At 35.9% G+C, this 21,048-nt stretch overlaps 1 protein-coding gene across 2 annotated transcripts in view; it reads right to left on the bottom strand.

Moving 5' to 3' along the window:
- R3hcc1l (R3H domain and coiled-coil containing 1-like) overlaps positions 1-21,048 on the bottom strand; it is a 67,777-nt gene that overhangs the window by 6,405 nt on the left and 40,324 nt on the right. Inside the window, exons 2-6 of one of the 2 annotated variants that reach the window (XM_013017849.1) lie at positions 18,730-20,522; positions 10,217-10,392; positions 6,898-6,968; positions 5,720-5,815; positions 4,690-4,830 (exon numbers count right to left, since the gene is read on the bottom strand). In XM_013017849.1, coding sequence (XP_012873303.1) covers positions 4,690-4,830; positions 5,720-5,815; positions 6,898-6,968; positions 10,217-10,392; positions 18,730-20,508 — 2,263 coding nt within the window. In that variant the 5' untranslated portion in view covers positions 20,509-20,522. Of the gene's footprint in view, positions 1-4,689; positions 4,831-5,719; positions 5,816-6,897; positions 6,969-10,216; positions 10,393-14,884; positions 15,124-18,729; positions 20,523-21,048 lie in introns of those variants that run through there. The other variant, XM_013017850.1, reaches the window with a different exon arrangement.

Here is a 21,048-nt window from a genome sequence, read left to right as displayed (position 1 = left end):
TATATAATAAAAATTTGTCATTACTGGCTAACATTATTATAATACAGAAATTCGCATTAGCTACACACCTTTTTTTTTTATTATCAGTGCCTGGACACTGTCCCTAAGTTATTTCACTTAAGGTTAGTGCTCTATCACTGAGCCACAGCACCACATTCTGGTTTTTTGGTGGCTAATTATATGTCTCACAGACATTTTTGCCCAGGCTGGCTTCAAACCACAATCCTCAGAGCTCAGCCTCCTAAGTAGCTAGGATTATAGGCATGAATCACCAGCACCTGGCTATATAGCACCTTCTAAAACATTCTTACATAGATAAGTGAGATTATATTGCGCTGAAATTCTCCTTGGTTAGATAGGATAAACATTACTTTCACTTTGTTTAGCAGAAAGAGGTATAATGGACTTGGCCAGAGCCACATAGCTAATTAATGGCCAAATTTCTAGTTCAGCCTGCATTCCATTATTCCTAAACAATCTGCCCTTGATCTTTATAGTTAAAAGTTGTTAGAGGGGCTGGAAAGGTGGCTCAGTGGTAGAGTGCTTGCCTCGCATGCATGAGGCCCTGGGTTCGATTCCTCAGCACCACATAAGCAAAAAGAAAAAAGCCAGAAGTGGTGCTGTGGCTCAAGTGGTAGAGTGCTAGCCTTGAGCTGAAGAGCTGAGGGACAGCGCCCAGGCCCAGAGTTCAGGCCCCACGACTGGACCCTCCACCCCCCCAAAAAAAAGTTGTTAGAAAAGAATGTGTCCGGATGTTTTGTAATTCTATTATGAAAAAAGAAAGAGGAAACTGGTTCAAACTACCCTGTGGACCATGGGAGGATTTTTAAATTTTTATTATTTTCAAATAGTTGTGTAATGGAGTTTCAATTTCACATCTCTTCCATCATTCTCGGCCCCCTCACATATGTCACATCCCCACCAGTCTCCCAAGTTGCCTACTTCCATTTCCACACATATATTTCAGTAAGCTAACTGTATTTGCCCACCAATTCTGTCACCATTCATTGGTCCACCTGCTCTCAGTCATGTTTCAGTATCCTGGTATTCACTTTGTTACACTATCTGTTAATTATTCAAAGGGAAATCCACCCCTGCATATACCATACTTTAATCAGTTTGCTCATGTATATATAGATGCATACACCTTGTATACATTTTCATATATGATTCTATTTTAGGTTTAACTGCCACATTAGAGAAAATATGTATCTTTTGTCTGAGTTTGACTTATTTTACTCACTTTGACTTTTTCCAGATTCATCATTTATCATTCATTATGTAAATGACAAAATATTATTCTTCCTGATGAATAAAATTCCATTATGTGCATCACCCAAATTTTTTTTGATCCACTTGTGTCTAAAGGAATTTGGATTATCATAGACAGTTTTTTTTCCGCACAGTGAAAGCTGCTAACCACTGATACACATAAAGAAGCCTCTCACCTTTTATTCTCTAGAAACTTAAAATACTTTTTTGTTTTCCTGGTGCTGGTACTAGAGTTTGAACTCAGAGCCCTGGGTTCTAGCTTGGCTTTTGTCACTCAAAGCTGGCAGTCTACCACTTGATCTTTCAAGTTCTGGCTTTTTGCTGGTTAGTTGGAGATAAGAGTCTCTCAGATTTGTATGCCTGCTTTGGCTGCATGCAAATCTTGATTCTCAGACTTCAACTTCCTGAGTAGACAGAAATATGTGTGGGCTACCAGCACCTGTTCATTTGTCCATCTTTACAAAGTTTTCCTCTCAGGGGAAAATTTTTTTTACCTGCCCCAAAAGTCCTTCAAGAGAGATTATACTATTGTAGAGGAAACATTAGTTCTAATTAGAAAGACCTACAATCAAATCCTTCCTCACATTTTCCTTGGTGGTCAACTATAGGCCAGTTACTTAGCTTCTTGAGGCCAACTCTAAACTGCAGATAATATCATCCATCACAGAGTGATCATGACATAATACTATCACAACATGTTACAATGCCTGGAATTTCCTTTCAGACCTTTTTATAACAAAACCTTTTCTATGCCTTTTAATCTTAAAATCTTCAGAAATGAAATAGGAGTAGAGGCTGAAATTGTAATTCAGCAATAGAGTGTTTAACTAGCAAAAGCAACAACATGGCACCAGCACCACAGAGAAAGAGAAAGTAAGAGAGAGGAAGAGAGAGATGGAGAAAGAGAAAACAATTGCTTAAAATATGTAAATATAGTTCATATTTTGTTCCTAACTCAAGTCAGACAGAACAAAACCTCGTCTTTTAAGTCTCATAAATAGGCAAGACAATATTTGGCACAGGGTAGGTAAGCAGGGAACACCAACTGGAGTTGACAGTATTACAAAAACTTTAAAATAGAAAGAAGAAGAAAAATGTATGCACTCAAGTTTGTCTTGGAATCACAATTTAACATACTGCTACTATGAATAATTTTGCTATTATTACAAATATAGCTACTAATATCATATACTTAAATATTAGTTACTAACATTTGCCTGATTGAAACAGAAGCAAAAGTTCCTATGATTTTTGAGGATGACTAAATATCTTTCATAAATTATCTTTTCTGCTTCCCATTTTTATGGCCGAGGCAACAGGAGTCTCTGGAGAACAAATAATTATTGCCTAAGGTCACCTAGCCAGTAAATGGAAAAGCTAAAATGACTCAGGTAGTCTGATTTTAGCATCTATAATGTTATCAACTATGCTGTACTAATCCCACTGGGAACAAAAATATTTGTTCTGTTCTTTCAATACCTAAAAAGTTTTTTGAGTTTCCACAGGAAAAAAATTAGGTAAGAAATATAGATTCTATGTAGACAACTATATGAGCATCTGCTCATACTGAAAGGTGCCAGAAAGAGAGAAGCCATGAACTTTTCCATTTTCTTCATTTTCTCAAATATGAATAGATCTCTAAGGTGAAACAAACAGGATCTTCTGTAATTTATGCATCAAGAGATAGAAAGAACCTATCACAGTGGATCTCTCTATTTACAAATAAAGGTATCCTTGAGTCCCAGCTACCTAGAAGGTTGAGGCAGGAGGTCTGTAAGTTTGAGCATAACCTGCAACATAGCTATACTCTTATCCCCAAAAGGGTAGATACATAAAGTAAGTCCTTTTCCTAAACAGTAATAGGGTACAATAGTCTCATTTTTAATCTCATCATTAAATTGTCCTTTGTATAGCCAGGCATTTATTTAAAACAAATACTTCCAAGTAGAGCTGCATGCTAATGTGTCTATAGACAGCTAGAGGGGAATAATTAGATGATATTCATGTGAAACAACTGCTGCAGTAACTGTAAAGCACGGTACACTGCAGAGGGAGTATCTCCTTTAGATATTGCTACTACTGCTCTCTACTCATCTTTCTTTTCTTTTCTATCCCTCCCTCTTTCGTCCTTTCTTTCATAGTACAGGGGGTAAAACCCAGGGCTTTTCATATGCTAGGCAAACACTCTACCACTGAGCCACTTTCAGCTCATCTTTTGGGATAACTGTAGTTGTCACATAGAATTATTTTCTCCAGATGTAACCAGTAAGAGGTTAGGGATACTGAACATTTTAAAAAATCTAGTTCTTTCATTACCACACTGTGACCAGAGGAATCTGCTCCTGTTTCTGTAGTTTATGAGATGTTTTGATTAAACAATGCACCCAAAAAAATAAAAACTGCCTCAATATAATCATTAAGGTTTCAAAAATTAGTTGGGTTCCACTCTAAACTCTAGCACCTGCCATGACACACTCTGTCACTGGTTATCTAGCCAGTACAGCCGAGAGTCCAAAAGCTGCCTGCTATCACCAAAGCAGAGTGGACAGGAAGTATTAATGGCCTTGTTAGACTGGCAATAAACAAGCAGTGTGAAACTTCAATTGGTTTAATGGAAAAATGAAGTTACTTCTCGGCAAGTGGAATTTTCAGAATAAATTGCCTCCACAGATTTCACAGATCTTGGGGCTAAGGCAATAAGACTGTCTAAAGCCTAAAGGTTGATAAAAAGCACTTAAGTGTCAAGCCTGAGTTCCAAGTCTTTACATACAATTCAACAGCTTATAAAGAGGAGACCTATTTTAACCCCAACTCCAAGGAGAGAAAATCCTTGCTTGTAAATCTGGAGATATTTTCACAAACTCTTAGGGACTAGAAAATAATTAAAAGACAGGGGGATCTAGATGTATTCTAATTGAGCTACTCAGTACTGTCTGTAAAAAGACAAAAAACCCCTTTACAGTTACCATCACCAATGTCAATTGCAAACTTTCCCTTAATTTGTCTTCTACCCAAGATCTAAACCATTTGATAACATCATGGCAATATCATGGCAATCATGACCCGGTAAAACCACAGCAAATAAGGTTTTCTGTCTGGAAGACAATTATGTCTTCACAGGTAATTGTTCTCAGAGCTTGGAGCAAAAACTAGAAAATTCCAAGAATGAGCTGAGGTCAAACCTACTTGTAGATAATCAGAGCATGGACTAGAATGCCTCTGTATGTGGAACAGGAGACAAATCTTGAAAAGTCTTCCTTCTGAAAATAAAGCTTGAAAATACTTTCTATATACTTGAAAGGCTTCTAGAAAATGGAAATGACAAAATGTAATGGGCTTCATTCATTTTTCATTATTTAAATGCAAGGCTTATGGTGAACTCTAGGGGCACTAGAGAAGATCACTGAGTCAACTCACCTCGGGCTTCTTGCAGTTTCTTAAGCTCTGCTTCTCGTTCTGTTTTGCTCTGCTTGCTTCGAACCCCAAGGGCACTGATGACCAACCTTCTGGCTAGGGCTGCTGAAGTCTCAGGTCGCTCTTTTGCTGGCTGGAGGAACTCTGAATGGGAGAAGAGGAGGGAGGAATAGGGAGGAAGGAAGTGAAAGCACTCCAGCTCCAAATGATTTAACTCAGTAATTAACATGCAAAATTGACTAACAAGGGCTGCATCAGCAGTAATTAATACAAGCCTTATAGATGATGATCAGAGGAAATTAACATGGCAAAGCACAAACAATCCTGACTTCATTATCTGCATTAACACACTTTCCTTCAGTGACTATTAAAATAGCAAAAACAGGTATACTAGGTAGCAATATCGCAAACTAGCTACTATATATAGTATTTGCAGTTAGTATCACCTGTTCTTCAAGTGGATACTCAGATGGAGTATTTCCAACATGATCTTTTTTCCCTTTCTGTCCTTAAATGAATACTTCTTTGTTGGGTATGATAGCATACATCTGTAATCCCAGCTACTTAGGAAGCATAGTTTGAAAATAGCCCAGGCAAAATTATAGAGACCCTGTTTCATAAAAAGGACTGGGAGTGTGGCTCAAAAAATGATTAGAGTTTGTAATTCAGGTAATAGATCTGTTTTTCTTAACAAAACAGTAAATTTTACCATACATTTGCTGCTGTCAAAAACATATAATGCCAAAGAACAGGTCACTGACTATGGAAAAGACTACCAGCTTACAAGACTACCAGAGAATAAAAAAAATGGATACATAAAATTTACAGTTCTATACATTTAAAAAAATGATTATAGAATGCTTGTCTAGCATGCTTGAGATTCTGGGTTCAATTCTATAAAAAAATAAAAATAAACAAAATCTGTACTTCCCCTAATAGGAAAAGTAAGTCTTTTAGAATCCTGGGTAGGATGCAAGTACTGGAAAGAACAATAATATCATCAATGAGAGAACTGCAGAGATGACAGGCTCACCTGCATAAGCTCTAGCTTTAGCCTTGGCTGCTCTTGTAGCTTGTGACAAGGGCCGGATCTTCACCATGGTATGTTTAATACCCAGAGCATCACGAGCTGCAAGGATGAATAAATATAAGGAAGTGGAAGACATCATAAGAAAATTTAGGGCTAGTTCTTAGAAACTATTTCTAGATGTTATTTTTTATAACAAGAAAAAAATTATCATAAGATATAAAAAATCTGTAAAGAACAAATTGGTAGTGATTATTTTAGATCAAGGATCAATAAACTATGGCTTTAATACCAAATCCAGCCAACCACCTGTTTTCATAAAGAAAACTTAATAGCTGGGTGCTGGTGGCTCATATCTATAATCCTAGCTACTCAGGAGATTGAGCTAGACAGAGAAGGAATGTCTGTGAGACTCTTATTTCCAATTAACCACAAAAGCCAGAAGTGGCACTATGGCTCAAAAGACTGGTGGCCTTAAGCACAAAGAACACCCAGGCCCTGAGTTCAAGCCCCAAGATCAGCACTAAAAATAAGTATTCAATAAAACAGAGTCATATCCATTTGTTTGTAGACTGTGTTCTACCACAGCAGACTTAAAGAGTGACAGACCTTTTGTTCCACTACATCTAAAACTGCTTTTGGCTTTTTACAAAATAAGTTTGTAGACCTGTATTCTATATTGTTCAGATAGAAACTATTCTAATGTCTTTAATTTCTGTGAATACCTCTGCATCAGATCTATTATAAGCCCAATTATATGTGTATGTATATATGGATATGTTCACAGGGTCCAACCAAATATTCAGCATATGTTCTGCAATTTCTCACTGGTAGGTCACTTCAAATTCATTTGTCTCAGAGGGAAAAATAACAACTGTATGATTTAGTTCTACTATCTTCTTGAGACCTGTTAGTGTTTGTGCACTATAAGGCTGTTATCACATTAACACCACAAATTATGTTGGAAGGAGGAAAGTATTTCTCCAAATATCACTGGAACAAAGTGAAAAAGGAAAAAGGAAACACATGCATAACCAAAGTAGCATATTTCAAAAACAAGTATCTATTCTGTGTCATGTATTAGTTGAATAAAATGACACTGACTAGAATAGAAGAAAAATAAAAACAAGCAAGAGGAGAAACAAATGATAAGAATGGAATACTAAAATTCACTGAATGAATACCTGTAATCGGACTGGAGAATACTCCTAGAGCATGTGTATCATCTACCCATTTAATATCAAATCCTTTCTTTCTGTAAAAAAGAAAACAATTTCTTAAAATAAAACTTACTTTAATAAAACATCTTCTAAATAGACACTTCTAAAGCATTTCATAAGACAGAAGAAGCACATTAAGACAGAAGAAGCACTCAATGAGTGCAGAGGTGGAATGGGAATAATGACACAAAAACAGCTTGAAGGACAGAAGAAGCCACTGAAATTTAAAAGCAATAATACTGTCATAAAGATTACCTGGGAGCATTTTATGTTTCCAAACATTTTATAGACATCAACTAATTAATCCTCACAAGTCTCTTGGGAAGGTAAAGTATTTAATGTTCTATTTATAAAAGATGTTCTTACAGTCAGAAAATGAGAAGAGATGAAAAGAGGTAGCAGAGAAGGGATAAAAGAATATAGGAGGAGGAACCAGGCAAGGTCACTTGGACTTAATGCAAATATAAAGCATGTCCTTGAGAGAAAGACAGAGAAAGGGAATTACAATGCAAAATGTCATTCAAATTCTTTTTTTTCTTAACTCAAGTAATGATAGCAACAACTATAAACATAGAGGTTTTCTTAGTCCTTCTTATTTTTGTAGAAGGGAGGTAAGAGAGATAATAGGAAAAACTGTGGCAAGGTCAGAAAACTTCAAAATAAAAGTGGTCACAATAAGAGAAATTAACATACCAGATTAGAAGTAATCAAAAGAATGATCACTTAGTACTAGGCACTATCTTTATTTTGAAACAATCATTACAAGAGATATTAGGTATTACAAAACTGTTCATGGACTCAATTATTCACTAGAAAAGAACATGGGTTAGAAGGCCAGATATAAATGGATCCAAGGTTCTCCCATCTTCAGACACTGAGCAGGTTAAATCACTCTTGAGATTAAGTTTGCTATCCATAAAAATGGGCACCTTTCTCAGAATTGTTGCAAAAATGGTAGGCAGTAAGAACATCTATTACAAGGTCAAGAACATGGTGTTGAGTACTCAGTAGGCATCTTATAAATGAATGGTACTCATTATTTTTAACTGCAATGTTGATCAGGAAAATTATTAATATTGATGAATATAGTGATAAAACAGAAATCTGACTTTTCTGATTCATAGATATTATAGCTTTTATATCATGACCCTTAAAATTATAATTACTATAAGGAAAAACAATGCTAATATCTTCCCACTTTAACAATGAATCAAAAATATTCCTTGTATGGAATAATAAGTTTTGGAGGTTAATCAGAGATTTTCCTGAATATAAGATGAGTTTGACCATGATATAAAGTGACCACAGATTGAAGACCAAAAGATTTTAACAGTAAAAGTCTCTGCTATAATATAGTTTATAACATAGATGGGAAAAGACCTAGAAGGATTCTGAAGAGACTTTTAGACTTTGGGATTTCATAATACTTTTAAATTATCTTTTAGGAATAAGTTTGGCTTTTATCGAAAAACTGTCTGTGGCTTGTTAAGGTTGGGGAGAAACAAAGCAAATAATTCAGAAGAATTAACTATTCTAGAGGAAATTCTAGACATCAACAAAATCATGATTTAAGAATTATGATTATTAATGACAATCTAAGGTAGTTGTGACTGCTTTTAAAGATCTGTTATGAACTGGTCAGAGATTAATATTGGGTCTGAACATAATTGTAATCAAATAACTGACCTATACTACATATTTAGAGTAAGATTTATGGCAGAGATTAACTCTCCTCTAGGATCTATTCACTCTTTCTTATTTCATTCAGGTACAGCATGGCTGCTCTCCTCAAATCAAGTTTAACTGATTAAATAAATATGTAAGTGCTACATAGTTTTTAATCCATTCTATCACTTTATATAAAGACAAGACACTTTTATAAATAACGTTTTATTTTAAAATTATTTGTTTAAATATTATCTAAACAAGTACATAACTGCTACATATTTTTATAAATAAAGCTTTATTTTACAATTATTTACATATTATCTATGGCTGCTTTTGTGAGACACAGCAAGTTGCCTAAAAAAATTTGCTACTTGGCTGTTTAAGAGTTAGGCACTCAAGGCTGGGAAGGTGACTCAGTGGTAGAGCACTTGCCTTGCATGCTTGAGGCCCTGGGTTCGATTCCTCCGCACCACATAAGAAAAAAGCCAGAAGTGGCGCTGTGGCTCAAGTGGTAGAGCACTAGCCTTGAGCTGAAGAGCTGAGGGACAGTGCCCAGGCCCAGAGTTCAAGCCCACGACCGACCAAAAAAAAAAAAAAAAAAGAAATGACAGTGGTGAGACTGTCAGCTGACCTCTCATCACTGAGAAGAAGCCATAAGACAGTAAAATATCTTCCAGTTTCCGAGAGAAAAATAACAGCCAATCTAGAATTCTATACCTAGCAAAAATTTTCAAGCTGAATATCTGGAACTATAGCTCAGTTGTAGATAAAGCACTTATATCTAGTATATACAAAGCCCTGGATTTGATCCTAAATATTGTAAATCAAAAGAATGAAGGACAAAGCTTTACAAAACAAAAGTTTGTAACTAGCAGACTATTACTAAGTTAAATGATAAACCACCATAGGAGGAAAAAGAATAGTCACAATGGCATATAAATTAGGGGAGGAAGAAGAGGGAAATTAAGTTTGAAAGTCCTTGTAGGATTTGAAAGAGGACATGAAATTAGCTTTAGCTATTAATAAATTAAATACACATTTTATAATTTCTGAAGGAACTACTAAAGAATAAAACACATGACCTTTTTTTTTAAATCATGGAATGAGAAAAAAATACCTAATCAATCCAAAAGAAGGCTAGAAAGAAAAGGATAGGAAAAGTAAACACATACAATAAAGACAACAAGCAAATATAAAAATATATATTTAGATGTGAATCCAAATATACTAATATTACAACAAATATAAATGGACTAAAAGCATCATGAAAACAGATTTAGCAATCATCAGAAATAGTAATCTTCTTAAATGATAAAATGAGGTCTAGCAAAGTTACCTGGCATTTTTAAGGAACTTAGAAGTTTGATATATAATATTTGAGTTTAAATTTTTCTTTTATTATTTTAAAATAAACATTATGATTTACTATCCTTAAATAGTCAATTCAGCATGTCAATTCATATGCAAAATACAACCTAAAAAAGCATACAAAGCTAATGCTAAGGTAAACAGTGGGGAATATAAAAACAACAGATAATCTTTCAGTGAACAAACCAAAACTTACAGTCTACCTTCCCCAGCATTGATAACTTACTGGTAACTTGCAAATACTTACTGGTAACTGCAGAAAACCCGGAGAAGGTCTTCTGTACGAAATTCTTGGGGGAAGTCATAAATTTCAATGACATGTGGGAACTCACATTCACTGAGGTCTATATCAGGAAGTTCATTGTTGTAATAATCAAATCTAGGTTCCTGAATGCTTTCTCTGTTCTTCATGTTCCCTGATAACTAGGGTGGGAGAAATACATGTGACTGTTCATATGAAATCAAGGCATTATAAACAATCCCATCCCCTATCTCCACGTTCCTTGTTAACCTTTGTCATTTTGTCTAAACTAATGCTGCTCATGAATACAATGATGACCAAGTATTTACAACCTAGTTTATATTATACATGTGGACCATTTGAAAAGCTGTTGAAAATTCCAGCACATAGGCAATGAACGCATAAATCTTAATTTGTATCTATCAACTAACATGTAAGAAAGTATAGACTTGTAAATTTGTAAGCTCAATGATAAGCACATGATAAGGTTATGTACTTAGAATATATAACATCCTAGGACAAAACCCAGCACAACCAAAGTCAAGTTAAAAAAAAAAAAAAGAAAGGAAAAAGAAAATTAGTGGATTACAAATGGCACTATTAGCTCTCTCATGAGAACTTCATCTTAAAATCATGAAAAGAGTCCAGGACTAGAAACTCAAAAGCACTGATTCTAATACTAACTCTGGCACTTGCAACCCGTAGCTAGGTAATAAAACCTTTCTGAACCTAAATTACTGTATGTATAAAACAAGAGGGCCCAGACTACATTATAGGCTTCGCTAGCAGGTCCAGAGTAGCCTCAATGATAAAAAGAGTTTTTAGTCTTGTGTTAGTAATAAGACTATCTCAGAAATGACATTTTAATCAAAAATACTTGGAAGTTGGGCACCAGTGGCTCATGCTTGTAATCCTAACTACTCAGGAAGCTGAGATCTGAGCATTGCAGTTTGAAATGAGCTTGCAGGAAAGTCCTTGAGACTCTTATCTCCAATAGACTACTCAGAAAATGCTGGAAGTAGCACTAGCCTTGAACACAAAGAGGCCCAAAGCAGCACCCAGGCCCAAAGTTCAAGCCCTAGGACTGACAAAATACACACACACACACACACACACACACCAAAAAAACCCCAAACTATTTGAATTGTACCTATATATGGGGTACTGTGTAATAATTTGATACATGTACAAAATATGTAATGATTAAATCAAAGTAGTCAACATTGCAACTCAAAGATGTTTTCCATGATTCAGAAAATACTATTAGTTTCTGCAATCAAAAACATGAACATAGGGCTGGGAAGGTGGCTCAGTGGTAGAGCGCTTGCCTTGCATGCCTGAGGCCCTGGGTTCGATTCCTCAGCACCACATAAGCAAAACGAAAAAAGCTGGAAGTGGCGCTGTGGCTCAAGTGGTAGAGCACTAGCCTTGAGCTGAAGAGCTGAGGGACAGCGCCCAAGCCCAGAGTTCAGGCCCCACGACCGGACCCCAAAAAAAAAACAAAAAAAAAACATGAACATAAGACCTTACATCATGCAGTGCATTTATCCCTGTACAAATGGAAAAAAATTAAGTTTAATGTTTCTATACCAACATGGCTATTAATTCTTATACAATGCCAACTCAACATAGTAATCTGGCACAGCTGTTTCAAAAAATTCAAATTATATGTGTGGGGGTGTTTGTGTGGGTATATTTATATAAAAGACCAATAACAGCAGTATGTTTTGCATAGCAACAGCAGCAACAGCTTTTTAATTGCAGCAACAGCGTTTCCAGGTTCTGCAGTCACGTGAACAAAACTAAGAGACATTCAACACACTCCATTAATAAAAAGGAAAAAGGGGAAAAACAGATAAAAACCAAAACCTCAGAAAAAATGTGAAGTTCTGTTACTTTTGTGGTACCCGGCACCATTTTTTTTTTTTTAGCTTCAATTTTTTTTTTTTTTTTGCTCAGTCCTGAAGCTTGAACTCAGGGACTGGGCACTGTTCATGAGATTCTTTGGCTCAAGGCTAGCACTCTACCACCTGAGCCACAGCGATACTTCTGGCATTTTCTGTTTATGTGGTACTGAGGAATCGAACCTAGGGCTTCATGCATGCTAGGCAAGCACTCTACCACTAAGCCACATTCCCAGCCAGCCCTCCAATAATTTTTGTAAGAGACAGAGTCTCACTACAGATAGCCTAGGCTGGCCTCAAACTCTTACTCCACCTGCCTCCACTTCCCAAACTGTGAGGAGTTTAAGCATGCATGACCATGCCAGACTTCAAAATTATGTTTTGAGGTTTTTGACTAACAAATGAAACTACAAATGTATGAGGTACCGAGTGATTTTTCTCAATGCGTATATACAGTTAAGCAAATGGTAATGAACATTTCCATCTCCTATTTACTTTGTTTGGAGTCTTCAAGCTCTTCTCTGTTATTATTCACAAAATACACAATAGTTTATTGTGAACTACAGGCAGCCGCTGTGCTGTAGAACATTACAACTTAAAACTCCTTTGTGTTTCAGTACCTGTTATTTGTCCTCCTTCCCAGCTTTCCTTGCATCTAGTAATCACTATTCTACATGAAAAGTGACATTTTTTAAAGGCATTCACATGTGAAAGAGAACATAGAGAACTTATCTTTCTTTGTCTGACTTATTTCACTTAACATAATATTCTCCAGTTCTATCCATTTGGGTGCAAATGATATCGTTCTTTCTTATGGACAAGTAATATTCTATTGTACATATATTTCTTATTTCCTTTACCCATTTATCTGCCGATCATCTCGGCTGATTCCTTATCTTTGTCATTGTGAATAATACAGCAATAAACATGCATATGCAGATATCTCTTAGTTATGCAGATATAATTTCCTTTTGATATACACTCACTAGTGGAACAACTGAATCGTATGGTCCAAAAATGATTTCCAATACTAACATTGCACTTTTAGAAAAGACTGCTTGTAAAGTTCCATCTCTAAGACATGATAAAATTCTAGTTCCTAGTCCTTTATAGTTTAAGAGCTATTAATATAATGATAACTCAGGTCTTGGAAATTTGTAATCAGGCTATCCTTCTAAATACCTTTAATTAAAGTGTTCAATATAATAAACTAAACTATAGTGAGGACTATATAATTACAAAGTATAATAGATTTCTAACTAAAATCAGACAGAAGAGACAAAGAAAGTCACTTCATATTTATATTTGGAATCTATGAAGAGGAAATTATAGTGGTTAACATACCTTTACCAAATAGTGATACACCTAGGTTGAGACTCTAGGCTCAATCATAGTGGAAGGCTTCAATATTCCCCACTCTCACAAATAAATAGGCCATTCAAACGAACAAAAAAATCGAGAAACTTCAGAATTAAAAATACCATAAATGAAAAACAGTATCTACAGAATATTTCATCCAACAGTTGCACAATACACATTCTTCAAGCAGCCCATGAAACTTTCTCCAAAATAAAGCATATTCTAGGGCATAAAACAGACCTTAGCAAATACAAGAAAACTAAAATAACTACTTGTATTCTACCAGACCATACAGAATTAAATTAGAATTCAACAGCAAAGTTACTACAGAAAACATTCAAACACATGGAGACCAAACAACATATTGTTGAATGACAGACAAGTGAGTCTGTTGTTCAACATGAGCAATCAAAAAGTTCCAGAATCAAATGCAAATGAAAACACATCCCACCAGAACCACTGGGATGCAGCAAAGACAGTGCTGAGAGGAAAAATTGTATTACATCATCACCCCCCCCAAACACACACAAAAAGAGAGTTCTCAAATAATGATGTACCTCAAACATCTAGAGAAAGAGGAACAAATCACAGTATTAACAGATGGAAAGAAATAGTAGATTGGGGCAAAAATGAATGACATAGAGACTAAAAAAAATACAAAGAATTAATGAGACAAAAGTTCTTTGAAAAACATATAAGGTTGATAAAACCCCAGCTAATTTGACCAAAAAGAGAGAAAAGATTCACTTAATAAAATGAGAGATGAAAAAGGGACTATCACAACAAATACCAAAGAAATCCAAGGGGTTGTGAGGAATATTTTGAAAAGTTATACTCAAATAAGCTGGAAAACCTAGAAAAAGTGGATAAATTTTTAAATACATGCATGCCACCAACAAAATATAAAACCACTTAAAACATAGCTAAGCCGGGCACTGGTGGCTCACACTTGTAATCCTAGCTACTCAGGAGGCTGAGATTTGAGGATCACGATTCAAAGCCAGCCCAGGCTGTGAAACTCTTATCTCCAATTAACCACCACAAAACTGGAAGTAGCACTGTGGCTCAAGTGGTAGAGCACTTGCTCACCTTGAGCTGAAGAGCTCAGGGACAGCGCCCAGGCCCAGAGTTCAAGTCCCACAACCACAAAACAAAAATAAAACATAGCTAATAATAAACAATGAGAAACAATGAGTCTTCTGACAAAGAAAAGCCCTAGGCCATATGGATTAATGGCCCACTTCCAGCAGACCTTCAAAGAAAACTAACACATCTCACTCTCCAATGCAATAGAGAAGGAACACATGTATTACACCCATTCCAAAATCAAACAGAAGTACAACAAAAAAGAGAATTATAGACCAACCTCTTTGAGAAACACTGATGCAAAAATTGTCAATAAAATCCTTACAAACTAAATTCAGCAACACATCAAAATGATCAATCATAGTCCAGTTGGTTTCATCCTAGGGATGCAAGGATTGTTCAACACATGTGAACTAATAAATAAAATACATCACATAAACAAGACCAAGAACAAAAATCATCCCAATCAATGTAGAATATCCTTACACAAAATTCAACATCCTTCATGATAAAAGCTCTGAAAAACCTAGAAATATAAGGACTGTTATCTGAACTTAATAAAGGATACATGGAAGTGGCGCTGTGGCTCAAGCAGTAGAGTGCTTGCCTTGAGCTGAAGAGCTCAGGGACAGTACCCAAGCCCAGAGTTCAAGCCCCGTGACCGACCAAAAAAAAAAAAAAAAAGAGTAAAGAAATAAAGGATACATATAATAAAACTACACACAACATAAAAGGTGAAAAACTGAAATCACTTCCCTTAAAGACTGAGATAAAGGTATCCGTTCTCCCCACTATTACTTAGTATGGTACTAGAATTCCTAGCTAGAGTAAAAAGACAAAAAAATGGGTTAAAACATGTAAGGAAGTAGTCTAACAAATTATCCCTATTTACAGATGATATGGTTTTATACTTAATAGACCCCACAACAGGATATAAAACTAGCATTCAAAAAACTTAATAGCTCTTCCATATACCAACAATGAATAAGCTAAGAAAAATATCAGGAAAACAATTCCATTCACTATAGCTTTTATAAAAAAAGGCATGTTTTCACTCAGACATGGAAGACAGACCTAAAGACATCATGCCAGGCAATAGTGGCTCATGACTGTAATCCTAGCTACTCAGGAGGCTGAGATCTAAGAATTATGGTTCAAGGCTAGCCTGAGCAGGAAAGTCCATGAGACACTTATCTCCAATAAACTACTCAGAAAAAGCCAGAAATGGTGCTGTGGCTCAAGTGGTAGAGCACTAGCCTTGAACAAAAGCAGCTCAGATACAGTACCTAGGCCCTGAGTTCAAGCCCAAGTCTCACAAAAACAAAAACAAATCCCAAAGCATGTTCATGGATATACACATGTGTAGACACTTATATACGTAAGTTTATATGCACATACATATACATACACACATAGATATATGTGTTATTTTAACTATGAAGTTATGTAAGATGATGAGAGGAAAGAGGGAAAAATAAGATGCAGGGTAAAGGTATGAAATAGTCTGTGAACCCTAAGAAAAACTGCAAAACTAACAGAATTTGGGTTTATTGTAATTTTGCCTAGTGCTTCATTTCTCTGATACTTGTGTGTACTGTGCAGGGCTGTTTGCTCCTAACAAAATTTCTCTTGGAGTATTTATTAATTTTTGCCTATCCCTCTTAGCAAACAAACAAAATATACTTCTTCAATAGCAGACTCAGTCCAATTTGACTCAATCTTGACCCAGCAAGGCATAATCTACAATCTGAAGGATCAACAAAATTCAGTCAGGAGCCCCTTGGAATTTCCTTAATGAGCCTAATAGCTGGCCAATCTAGATTACTGATTAGCCCTTATATTTCCTGTATCAATTTACACCCGAATACCTTGAATGAGTGCTATTCCAACTCCATTTTCCTATGAGTATACTAGGTTAGTAGATTTTTTGTACGCAAAAGACTTCCCAAATGAAAGGCTTTAAAATATAGATACTCCTTCCCCATTTACCTCTATCTTTAAACCCAAGTGAAGACTGGATATGATTAATGAAGGTACCAAATGCCTATCTATCAACAGTATTAGTTCTGTGTGCTGACATCTCACTACCCACCCTCCTATTAATAAATTTGCTGACCAGTACAGGAGGCAGCAGGGACTATGAAAATATTTTTTTCTGGAAACAGTAGTATCTATGACTTTGTACCAAGATCTTTTGCCTTTACCAGTTACTAACTTAAATCTCTGAGTATTCTAAATCAGAGCTTTAGGTGATTATGTGATCTTTGGAAATTCATCAATAGTTGCAGAAGAACAATAGTGACACAATTATATTCTACCTTTTCTGGGCAGTCTTAGAGGTTCAACTACACAAGAAATTCCTTCAAATGCCAATGGCTGCCATGCCTTATTCTACAACGTATCTTCCTACTTATTAGAAGCATTAGACATGCCTCATATGACCAGCCATTAACAACAAATAAACCACCTAGGAAAAACAGCCAAAAACCTTTGGTTGGAAATTTTTCAAAGTAGACAGGCAGTCTGGCTTAGCACTTAATAAGGCATGTTTGAACAATATAAATAATAAACTAAGAGCAAAAGTCATGAACAAGAAATTGGATTTGTGGCATTTTAGAATATTATCATTGTTACATCTTCTAAAATACAAAGCAGAAAAATCAGAAAAATACTTTGGAGTTGGAGTTGCCTGTATTCACACCCACGTCCTTTTTTGTTTGTTTGTTTGTTTGTTTTTTGGTGCTGGTCCTGGAGCTAGAACTTAGGGTCTAGGTCCCTGAGCTTTTTCACTCAAGGCTAGTACCATAGGCCACAGCTCCATTTCTGACTTTTTGGTGGTTGGACATACAGTCTTACAAACTTTCTTGCCCAAGCTGCCTTTGAACCGAAATCCTCAGATCTCAGCCTCCTGAGTTACTAGAATAACAGGCATGAGGTACCAGCACCCAGCCTATCTATAGACCTCTTTTCTTCTTCTTCTTCTTTTTTTTTTGGTCAGTTGTGGGTGCTGTCCCTGCGCTCTACAGCTCGAAGTTGAGCCACAGCGCCACTTCTGGTTTTCTGGTGGTTTACTGGAGATAAGCTTCACAGACTTTCCTGCCCGGGCTGGCTTTGAATCGAGATCCTCAGATCTCAACCTCCTGAGTAGCTAGGATTACAGGCATGAGCACTGGCACTCAGCTCTACCTCTTTTCTTAGAAACAAAAGACTCATCACTTAGTACTCCTCTTTGTTAATAGCTCAAACAAAACCCTTCAGCAAGGAGATGTCTGGTAGAAAAAGTCAAAATATAAATGAAAGAAGAAGACTGAAGTCCTGATTCTGACTTTTCTTTCCTAAAAGTGTGTTCACTAGACTTCAATTTCCTCATTTATAGAATGGGAATTTTACAGGGAAATTATTTTTTCCCTTGCAGGCAAAGGTTATGTGAACCCACAATAAGGAGTGAAAGAAGAACTACCAGTTGGCAATGGTAGTTCTAATTTATAGCAAGGAAACTAACTACTTGATATAATGTAAATATTTAAATTAGGAAAATGAAGACTGAGCTAAGGAATTTGTAAGATGGCTTCATGCTAACATTTTATATTTATGAGCCCTAACTGGCCATAGCCAGCATGTCATTATTCACTTACATTTTCTACATATACTCAATACTCATTTATTCTTCGATTTAAATCAGCAAAAACTCCTTAAAATATAGCCATACATTTTTACCTTTTCCTTCTCTACTTCTTTCCCTCTACTGTGACCAATGGCATTCCAATATCCACCAAAATTAAATGTGTATGAATAACAAGTTATAAATTATTTCCATCTTTCAAGTGGATCATGTACACTATTTCCTATCCATACAGAAAAAACCTTTTGAAGCTCTCCTCTATATGTCCTCATCAAATAGCAAATGATCCACTAAATTCATCTTCAATAGATGCACTAATATCTCTTAGGACTTGACTGTAATAGATACTGCTCAACTTTGTATAGTTTTAACCTTTAAATATCAGATACTTTTCTTAATTATAAGCCTATTAAGTTATTTAAGGAACTCTTAAATTGAATGAAAGTGAATATATGAATGTACATGATGCCTACAAAAATTACTTCCAAAATCTACGTTGCCCAAATTAATAAACTGCCTAAACATCAAGCAATTTCAACTAAACATACCTCTTGTAGAAGTCGTGGATCCACGCAGTCACCATCATCATTAAACATAGACTCCCAGCTCTCCTCACTAGCAGTACTTCCCTGTATGTGAGAAGTTTCATTTGCTTTTAGCTCCACAGATATTTCTATAGATGATTCTCTATCAGGAAATGATACAGTAAATTCTGTATTTTCTAAGTCATCTTGCTCTTTTGTTTGGACCTGTTCAGCAGTTCTTAGTTCATGAGATGCCTCTGTTATATCACCAGTACTATCCAGATCATTGCCCAAGGCATTCTCTGAAAGTACTTTTGCCCCATTTGACACAGTGAGTTCTGAGTCCAAAAAAGTATTACAATTACTATCAGCAATCTTCTTTATAGGTAAGGAAGAAGCACAATCTGACAAGCTCTCTATCAACTTTCCTGTTGACTCTGTAAAACTCTCAGCATAAATATCTAAGCAAGCAGTCAGGTTGCTGACATTTTCAGAGTCATTCTCACTTTTAGGTACATGAAGAGGAGCTGCATCTACATTCATTCCTATAGACTTTGAGAAAGTACTTATATTGCTACATGTCTCATCAGGTAGTCCAATTCCAACTATACAAGGGCTGCCTATAGTTATGTGATCACACACGGTACCTGCAATGCCCATCATACATGCCTCACAAGCACTAGCACTTACTCTTCCAGACCTATTATCTGTATCTGTTTCATGAACAAGGACAGTTGTATCAGAAGGCTCACATTTTCCACGTAACTCATCATCAGTGTTGTCATTATCACTCTCTCTAATCATTGTTGGCTCAATAATGTCATTTGTGATCTCTAATTTGCTGACTACAGTTACTTTATGAGAGATGTGACCCATATTATCAAGAATGAAATCTGCATTTTTCTGACCCAAGATGAGACTTGTACTATTGGATATATCACTTATATTCTCAGCTTTAGAGTCTATACAAGTCTGATCAATGACATCATCTGGACTTCCAGAAACAGAAGCAGCAGTGATGCTCTCAATGGTGAGCTTTAACATTCCATCCAATGTCTGTATGTCTTTTGGTAAGATTTGAGAATCAGAATTTATTTTTACTGGTGCAAGCATAGTATCTGGTGGTGTCAACACAGTAGTACAAACTCTGGGAAACTGAGAGAGAATCTCCACAACTTCAGCATCAGTTTCAATTCTGCTTTCTTCTGAAGTTTCTCCATTTAACTCATGCCTACTGAAATCACAGCATTCCATCTTCTGAAATGGTTTGTTTATAAGCTGAATATCACTGGTTTCTGAAGAAGATTGTGATAGAAGTGTCCCCTCATATCCTGCCACAGCTATATTTTGAACTTCTAAACACTCCATGTCCTTTGGTTTAAAATGTCTTTGTATAGGTACACTAGACATGATCCCACAACTTGGGACTGTTTGCTGAGGTTCTTGGGATAATACAGCTTTGGATTCCATGGTTATTTTCTTAGTACAAAGCCTATCTTTATTCCCTTTTTGAAGGCATGTGTCTCTCCTTAATCTTGATGAAGATTTCTTGCCTTCCCTATAATTATACTCTTTTTTATTTAGATTTACACTCAGTCTTTCAGTCTCCAATTTGTCCACAAAAATCTCCTTTTGAGAAAGACTATCTTCTTTTTGTTCTTTCAGCACAGAGTCAGGAAGATTGCAGTTTTTTTCTTTAGCACCTGTCTTGAGGAGTGCTGCATCCCTTCTAGCTTTGGGGACATAAAGTGCCATGTCAGGCCTTTTGGCTCGAACTCTGCACCTCTCTGCTTCTGGCTGCATGGCACCACTTCAATCTGAAAGGAAAGGAGAATGATTTAATTACTAAAAACTAATTACAATGATTGAACCAAAGATTTCTTTTTTGAAACCAAGAGATTTTTAAGACTAGATAGGCCTACTAATCCATCCTATAGAAATCCTCAAGTTACAAAGCAAAGTAAAATCTGTCATAAAATCTGCCAATAAAATGTACAACTAAGGAAATATTTTTAATTATGAATCTGTATCCAAATATCCTTGTTCAGACTCTCTTAAATTACCTCTGCCTTTCAAATCTCTACTTTTTAAATAAGCTTTAAATTATGCCGAATTAAAGCCAGATTATGCAGACAATGATAGACACCCATCACATACTCATAAAACGTAGTTATGTCTACTGTATTTAGGAGCTTAGGTTTTTACTTTGAAGAGTATATTCAAGGAAGAACCCAGTAGTGATGGATATAAATACATACATATAACTAAAAGTATTTTTAAGAGCAACAAGTATCAGCTACAAAATGTAATAACTAATCAGGGAATGCTTCTGATCTAGAAGAG

This window comes from Dipodomys ordii, unplaced genomic scaffold (genome assembly GCF_000151885.1).
Source record: "Dipodomys ordii isolate 6190 unplaced genomic scaffold, Dord_2.0 Scaffold36, whole genome shotgun sequence".
In the NCBI taxonomy this organism is placed as follows: domain Eukaryota; kingdom Metazoa; phylum Chordata; class Mammalia; order Rodentia; family Heteromyidae; genus Dipodomys; species Dipodomys ordii.
The sequence above is the reverse complement of the archived record's forward strand: the minus strand, read 5'-3'. Positions and strand labels throughout refer to the sequence as shown.